Below are 8,747 nucleotides of genomic sequence, written 5' to 3'. Positions count from 1 at the left end.
TGCAGGCTGAGGTCGCTCAGCACACACAGAGAGAGGAATGTAATTTATAAAAATTATATTCCAAACCACTGCTGTAGAATCATAGTATGTCCTGAGTTTGGAGGGACCCACAAGAATCACAGGTGATCGAGCTCTGAGCAACCTGGTCTAGTGGGAGATGTCCCTTCCTATGGCAAGGATGGAATGACATGGGCTTTAATGTCCCTTCCAACCCAAACCATTCTGGAATTCTGTGATCATCCAAGTCCAACTCCTGGTCCTGCAGAGGACACCCCAACAATCCCACCATGTCCCTGAGAGCGTTGTCCAAACACTCCTTGAGCTCTGTCAGCTTTGGGGTCATGACCACTGCCCTGGGGAGCCTGTTCAGTGCCCAACCACCCTCTGGGGAAGAACCTTTTCCTAATATCCATCCTAAACTTCCCCTGACACAGCTCCAGCCGTTCCCTGGGGTCCTGTCACTGCTCACACAAAGCAGAGATTGGAGCTGCCCCTCGTGAGGAAGCTGCAGAGCCCAGTGAGGTCTGACCTCAGTGTCCTCCCAGAACAAGCCAAGTGCTCTAAGCTGCTCCTTGAGGGCCCCTCCAGACCCTTCACCATCCTCCTGTCTCTCCTTTGGACACTCTCTAATAACTTTATAAGTGATACATTACCTGAAGAGGCTTTAACCTGCCCCAAGAGCTCTGAGAGTTGCCTTTGCCAAGGTGTATTGAGCATTATATGGGTCTATTATTTAGGCCATTTATCTTCTGCTAAACAAAGAGGAAATTTTGCTACTTTCATGATTTTTTGCAAGGAAATTAATAATATTTGAAACTGAGGAAAGAGGAAAAAAGCGGCCAAAAATCAATTTGTTAAATTTGTTCAGGTATGAGTCCAAAAGACCAAAAGTCATTAGGTGCATTAGCACAAGTAAGGAAGGTGTCATGATTTAACCCCAGCCAAATTTATTATAGCACTGGCTTTTTTTTTTTTTAGGAACTCAACTATCTGATTTTCAGGCCTGTACTTCATTACCTCTTGTCTTAGAAAGGAAAACAAAAAAAATTTAAAACCTTACTATGAAAACCCTGTCCTCCACATATAAATGCATCAGGTATATACATCATGTATACAGGTATATCAATGATATCAGTACCTTTTTGATGCAGAGTTTTGAAAACTCTAATCCTCCAGAGTGCAAGATCTGTTCTATTTTCCATTCAACACCAATATCTGGCTCCCTCTATTTTATTTTCTAGCAAGCAGGACCTGAGCTTGTTTCACCAGCTCACTCAAGCTACTTACATTTTTCCTTCCCCATATTTCCATGTCATTGCTCCATCACACAAACTCGACTGTCCAGATTGTCCAGCCACTTCAGCATTTACTTCAGCTGTCATTTGCAGCAATTTGCAAATGGTGTTCTTTGTGCTGGTATGCAGCAGAAGCTGCTTTTCATTATCTGCAGCTATGGGCCATCAGGAGCTCATAAAAAGCACTCAGTGTGAGAAAGTCTGGCTCTCCAGCTGCCCTTGTCTCAGATAAATCACATCAGAAATTATCAGAAACAAATTAGAGTCCCAGAAGTGTGGTTTAGACCTCTGACTTACAGCTTCTTGAATCATTCTGGAGGATGTGCATAGGAAATTTTGTGTCTTAGGTTTGGCCCAGAAGCGCAATCAGTTAAATATCTCAACGTACTAAAGCAGAGGGTGTGAATATCCACTTAGGCTGTAACTAGCCGAGCTAGAGGGCAGAAAGTATTCACAAATTGTCTGCTGGATTTTCTGACATCATGAAGAAAGCCCAGAGTTTGCCTTTGTTTTCTCAATTTGATCTTTCTTTTCTTATTTTTATTTTTTTTTCGGTCAAACTGACCTGTTGTGAGAACCTCTTTAGGTAGACTGTCCAGAGCCACAAACCTCTGAGCTATGAGAAACTTTTACAATATTACCTTTCTCATTGCATTCCTGCTGCCTAATTGCTGGGACCTGGTTTCCATATAAACAGAATTCATGATAGGGATGGCTTTATTCTGTGTCCAGCAGTTCCAAAATTTTCCTCCTGTGTAAGCCCAGGGAAGTCAGTCATTCATCAGTTTTAATTCTGGGAAAATGGATTCCCATGACCAACTATTCAACTGTAAAAGACAGAAACTGGCTTAATAATGAAGAAAATAAGGATGTAAGGCAGAACAGAAATTTCTTTAGGTCTAAAAGCCACCAACTTATCGGAAGTGAAAGGAATCATTAAATCACATTTAAATGACAGGATTTAACAGAGATACTGCTCTGAAGCTTATACAATCTTACAGTGTACCAGATTTGATTCATTTAAAGGAAAAAAGAGGCAGATTGAAGGGCAAATTTCAGTAACATGAGGCCATCTAGTGGAATACAACTTTTGTCTTCCAGACTTTGATTTTTTTACCTCTGGACTTAGTCCCTGTTCCACAATAGTTTTCTGTAACTTGGGAAATACTTGTTACTAATGGATGCAATAAACTTATTCTCTAGGAAGTTCACCATGGACAAAAGCAAAAGAGTTAATGTTTATTTTAATAAACATGCTAAACAACACAAATGAATCAGAATTGCACAAAGATAAAGGAAAAATAAGCATTTAAAATTTAGCTACAAAACTGGAAGAGTCAAAGCACTACCTAAGAAAGCTGAAACCTTTGGAAAAAGGTATCTGCTAAAATTTCTGGATAAATGGAAGAAAACACTTTATCAACAAGGGGGAAAGAGGCCATGCCTGCACTGACTTGTGTCCACTCAGATCAGGTGGCATTGACAGAAGATTTGAAGATTTAACTTTGTAGACCAATGTATAATGAAGGGCTCATGTAAAACCAACTTTCCTGCTACAGGAACAGGAATGCTCCTGAGAATCCCAAGGAAGTGCTTTTCAGGGAGGACAGAAGTGTCAATCCCAACACTTTGGAGTGGAGCAAAGCAGCAAATGAGAGAACACAGGTGAAAAACAGACTTTATGCTTTGTTTGCCACCGTCAGCACAGGCAGGATGAATGAAATCCAATTAAGAGACTGTGGTAGGGCAGTGTGAAGCTGTTCTCAGCACTCTTCTGTCATGCAGAGCTCCTTCAGCAGACCCCTGCTTGCTTCACGTGTAAGGCACCTCTACTTCTCCTGTAAAGGAAGGGAAGAACATCAGTATTTCAGATGGAAAGCTCAACATCATGCACTGAAATCTCTCTGAAGCCCTTTGCTAACAACTTGCTAACAGAGAAGACACCATAAACATTTGTAGCAGATGTGAGGGCATTGATCTGTAAACAACTTTCCTTTAAAAATTATATATTGTATCCATAAAAAGCAAGGTATTTCCAGTACCACTTTTGAATTATATGACCCAAGCTAGGTCCAGGTACCATGTTCAGCCAGTGTTGCTCATTGGACTCTTCTTACTGTCCAACTTCTACAGTTTCTGCTACAATAGGAAGTTGCTCACAAAAATATCAAAGTAATTTGTTTAGACCAGTTGGACCTTATAGGCGGGAGAGGCAATTAATCTGTAAAGATTAAGCAAAGGAACAGAGAAGTAACGACCCTGAAAAAAAATGATAGCACTTAGGTGGAATGGAAATCCCAGATAATTCAGCTAACTTCAGATTTTGGCTAATTCAGGAGTAATTAGGTAGAGTTGTACTTACAGGACTGCTTTGCAGAAAGAACATTTGTTGTTATATGTTTTTCCATCTGAGCCGCAGAAGGGTTGATAGAGCCTTTCGCAGTAAATGGGTCTTCCTCTCTCTAACCTCCTGTATTCACTGCAGTCCACCTGCAAATAGAGTGTCATTTTTCTTTGAATCCATCTTTCTCACATTTTCCATTCACCTACAGAAATAATGAATATATGACATTTTTGGATGCGCTTGTCAGCTGCTCTAGAGCAGCGCAGTCAGTGAGGCTTCGCCATTTGTATTAGCTGAGCCTAAGCCTCAAAATAGAAATGTTCCTTATCACAGAGATGTGTGTGATGATGCCTGTGACACATACTGAGCACCTTTAAGGAGTGTGCTCTCCATCTGAATAGCATTACAGTCACTGGAAAAATATAGCTACAGAAAAGTTGAGTATTAGTAATTTTTTCTAGCTGATTGCAATGGTCAGTAAATTCAGGTGAGATTATTTCTTAAGGCTTTCTCTCTCTTTATTGCACAATATCAACTCTTGATGCTTTTTACACTGGGGAAAGTTCTGCCCAGGTGAAATTAAAGTCCTGTTTAAGTATTGGCATGAAAAGGAATTGTTGGAGGCCTCATCTGATAGCAGGACTGTATTCATTACAGACTTAGACATGAAAATGGGACTACAAATGTTCAGGCGTTTCTTGAACACCTCCAGGGATGGTGACTCCACCACCTCCCGGGGCACCCCCTTCCAATGTTTGATATCCCTTTCCATGAAGAAAATCCTCCTGAGTTGTGCTAATATGGACCCAGCTCTGTGTGTGGGTGATTTTTCATTCCCCACTATTCATCACTGGACTCTGAAAGGTCTTGTCCCTGCTCATCCGAGTAAGGATTTTTATTTCTTGGTGTCTCATTTCTTTCAGAGGTTGACCCCAGGATGACTCCAGCATAACCAGAGAGAAATCAAAACCTCCAAGTGCCGGACTTAGGATCTGAAAGTCATTAAGAAAGACTTACAGTGTCATAATCAGATAAATATTTTTAAAAATCTAGATTTCTCTGACTTAAAATTTGTCCTTGCCCAATTTCTTGCCCAGAATACATAACAGGTAAAAACATCTGGAAGTTGCCAGGGCAACTGTATGAAAACCACATTTCTCAGAGTTGGAGACTTCTCACTGAAATCTCAATACGTGGCTAGCAACTAATTAAAGTTTAACATGTTTGGGGGTTTTTTCTGACCTCATGTTGTTACGAACGATATAGTTTTGTCCAGAAATAAAGAAAATTACTCACCTCGTTCTCTTTGTCAGCATCTGCAATAAAACAGAATCACAAAGGATAAAATAAAAATCACAGTTAATGAACACTCAATTTCAAACCAGGATGATTTCCTTAGTCTCACCCCTTCGAGCAACACCAAGTCACTTAAGTCCTTGAAAGTAAATACTGACAGAGCTTTTCAGTGTTTAATAAGACACAGGTGTCAGAACCTATTAAACAAGTGGACATTATTCTATTCTTTATCTCAGAAACCTCTGTCAGCTGCTAGGACAGCCTGTGTTGTAGAAGCAACTGGAGCCATTGTTCCCCCTTTCACCACAAAAAGATTGAAACCCCAGAAGTCAATATTATATTCAATGGCCAGTCTGTTCAGGATCAACTGGTTGTTGAGCATGACTGGGTTTTAATTCCTAAGTTTGTAAAAAAAAGTTGCATGTGGTTGTAAGAAAATCACATGTTCCTTTTATGCTTTGATTTTCTGTCAATAATGAGGATAAAACTTCATTAAACTATGATATTAAATATATATAATAATGATAATCCAATTTGGATCATAATACCACTTTAAAAAGTGATTTCCTTTGCTGGTCAATACAGATTCTGAACTGATTGGCTCCTATTTTGTACACACATGGCATCTGATAGAATGGAAGCCTGTTCCGAGGTGGGGCTTCAAGGAGCTGCTTCAAAACAATGCTAATTACACCTCCCAGAAAGTAATCAAGTGCCATTGGCATGTCTCCGGTATGGTGACACATTTGTTACTTTCTTTAGGAATGTATTTGTTCTCCTGTTCTGTAATCATCATCCTTGGAGATTCCAAGGGGTAAAAGTTATCAGGCAGAGACTTCTGTGTGGAAGGAGCAGGAGGAAAATTTGTTACAGCAATACAGCTCTAGCACTTGTCTTTTGGAGTAAATGTGGCTTTTTCTGATCTTTAAAGCCATTACACTTTCCACTGGAAGTTCCTTTCATGGAGCTGTTTGCATGTTCTCATCAAATAAAGTTGTTCAACATAAAGAAAACTATCATAAATAGTGCTCCATGTCAAATTCCAATCTGTGTCACCAGAGGTTTGACAGTTTTCATTATTCTGGAATTGGATAAGATTTAATCCACTTCCCCCAAAACATTAGGATGTTATTTTTTCTCCAGCAACCTTTTAATAGCCACTCTGTATACGAGATTGAATGCAAAAACATGTAGCTCAAAAAGTAATAATTCATAAAGTTTTCAAGGAGAGAAAATAAACTAAGAAGTTCAAGGAAGAGATTTCCTGGAATTCTTATGGAAGTAATATTTATTTATAATTCTGCAGTTAATGAAACACTGAAAGAATGGTTTCTGTCAAATCATGCAATTTCATTGAAATTGTTGTTCATAAGCATTTTGAATTTGAGACAATTTTCAAAGCAACCTTATCAGACCTATTCAAAATAGAAAAATAATAATTTGTTTAATAATTTTGGGTTTAATATTTTCATTATTTTTCTTTAATGTTCTTAATGCATTTGAACTTCTATACTCCAGCAGAAATGTGGACTCTCAGTTATCTTAAATGTACTAACTTATAAGTATATATTTTACTGCAAGTTTTTAGTAAAAATAAAAATACCAAGTAAAGGCTGAAGAAATTCCTTCCAGCTCCCTATTTTATCACAGAGCAATCTGCCCCTCAAAGCTCTCTGCAGCCTGGCAAACTAACACCTCTATAAAGAGGTGGTTTAAGCTGTATTATGTGTGCAGTGCATAATCAACTGTCCCCTGCGTGGTCAGTTTGGCAGGAGAAGGACCTCATCAGCTCCAACCTCCCTTCTCAGATAAAATGTAGAAATAAGTAGGTAAAATCAGCTTTAGTTCTGAGGCTTTGCAGTTCTTTTTAGTCACAGTGCAGAATGCAGCTCTGATTCACACCACCACCAAGGAATAGGTTTCATCCACTCAAGTGGGCAACTCTACAGCTGGCACAATAGTGTTTGATAAATAGAGCACAAGCCTAAAATTTCACTTTCTGTCTCCCACCCAGCTCCAGGAACCATTGCTCGCTGTCCCAATACACTGAGAAACTTGCAGTCTTTAGACATAAGAACTATAATATATCAGGAAATACAGGAGGTGACTCACTTGCCAAGCAAAGAACTGCCAGAACGAGGAGCACAAAGACTCCTGTTGCCTTCATGGCTTCTCTCACAGCTGATCTGCCCTTGAAGTATTCCAGCACGTTTAGCTCCAGTGTGTGTCCATGTGTCTGTGGGAGCAGATATTTATATACACACGCACAAGGAGCAGGAACCCTGGTGATGAAATCCCCTCACATAGAACATAATTAGAAGAAGGTGTTGCCCGTGTAGTGTCAATAGGATGTCTTCTGTATAACGTGAAGGTCATGAGTGTCCTAGCATGGATTGTGTTGATAGAGCAGATGTATTGTTCCTTGGCTAAGCCCCTTGCCTAATTAACTGTTCCATCTCTATCAGCAAGTCCAATGAATGACTCAGGAAGGTGGTTACTTGTTGCTGGTCTGTTATTGCCTGTTGACTCTTAAAGATGAACATAATTCCCAGGGGAAAAATAATTCTTACTGGGTGTGTTCTAAAAGATTCATCCCAGTAGAGCTGAAGTCCTTAATTCCTGTTGTCTTGAGGTTTTGGAGCTGCCTGTAACCTGTTTAAAGGCAATGCTGATTACTATGGCTGTGCACTGAGCCACTTTAGGCTGCTCTGGAAAAGAATGTTTTATTTGAACACCCTAAACTTCACCAAAAGCCCAGAGAATCCTTCAGTGTTCCAGTGTTCTCCTTCCTTTAAAATTCTGCCACTTTAGAGATCAGAACCAACTCTCTGTGAGAGAAAGATACCACATGGGACTGCCTGGCAAAGAGCAGGGATGAGTTCAGAGCCACTGAGTTACTGCCTGGTCTGCTGTCATGGAGGAGATTCCTCTGCCTGCCCCTCTTCTCCTATTTTCCTATTTCCAGCACAGTAGGAGGGATTCTTTAAAAAAATCCAACACACCATTGTATTAGTGACTTAATCAATAGGCATCATTTTCTGTCTTTTATAATACAGCTCAGGTCAGGGGGAGAATCAGATCTGAGGCTCAATTTTCATAAAGTTCAAAGTAATGTGGAGGTTTGAACCGACAGTTTGGTTTGAACCAGTTCCTCCAAAATCGTCTTGTCTTAGTGTAGTTGTGCAAATTGTCTCAATAGGAAAGATCTCTGCACACTACTACAATTCACAGTATTTCAGTGATCACCTTCCCTCACTGCAAGGAATTGGGGCCATATGTGCTAATTTCAGGAAGACAGAGGGGACTGAATGTTCTTACAGAAAAGGTTGTAATAGGTCAAGTAGACCTTGGGCCCCACTAATTTATCCCTAGAAGGGTAAATATCATCTTGTCTTTAAGGATTATAGGTAATTATTAAATGGCTAATTTCTCATCACTTCATGGGATGAAAAATATAAATGCCATCAAATTTGAGTTCCAGGATAGGTAAAGATCTGGTTTGAGCTGGAGCCCTGTAATTCAATGTCTTCAGTGATTTAATATTTAATTTTCCTTTTTTCTTAACTTGGACACCTGTGCATGTTCCTTTGAAGTTGAGATCACAAGAGACAGGCTGTGGTTTACACTGGGATCGGTCTGGATTCTTCTGCTTTGGGATGTCAGTGAAGTTTTTGTACTGTAGAGTCCAAAACCTTTCTGAAGAGCCTGGCAAAGAGCATGTACAAACTCGTGGAGAGTATTCAGGACATGTTCATTTGTTGATGGACAATTACCAACATTAGGCAACAAGAGCAAAACCCAAAGCAAGCCGG

General features: G+C 39.9%; 1 protein-coding gene across 1 annotated transcript; it reads right to left on the bottom strand.

Annotated features, from left to right (window-relative positions):
- Nucleotides 1–3,642: 3,642 nt before the first annotated feature.
- LOC113967171 (serine protease inhibitor Kazal-type 6-like) lies at nucleotides 3,643–7,102 on the bottom strand. The gene is made up of 3 exons (XM_027682559.1): nucleotides 7,048–7,102; nucleotides 4,936–4,955; nucleotides 3,643–3,785 (listed from the first exon to the last, which is right to left on the bottom strand). The coding sequence occupies exons 1-3, from the start codon at nucleotides 7,100–7,102 to the stop codon at nucleotides 3,654–3,656; spliced, it is 207 nt and encodes a 68-aa protein (XP_027538360.1). The 3' UTR covers nucleotides 3,643–3,653.
- Between the last annotated feature and the right edge of the window lie 1,645 nt (nucleotides 7,103–8,747).

This window comes from Neopelma chrysocephalum, unplaced genomic scaffold (assembly GCF_003984885.1).
Source record: "Neopelma chrysocephalum unplaced genomic scaffold, ASM398488v2 Primary Assembly neopelma1_63, whole genome shotgun sequence".
Classification (NCBI taxonomy): domain Eukaryota; kingdom Metazoa; phylum Chordata; class Aves; order Passeriformes; family Pipridae; genus Neopelma; species Neopelma chrysocephalum.
The sequence above is the reverse complement of the archived record's forward strand: the minus strand, read 5'-3'. Positions and strand labels throughout refer to the sequence as shown.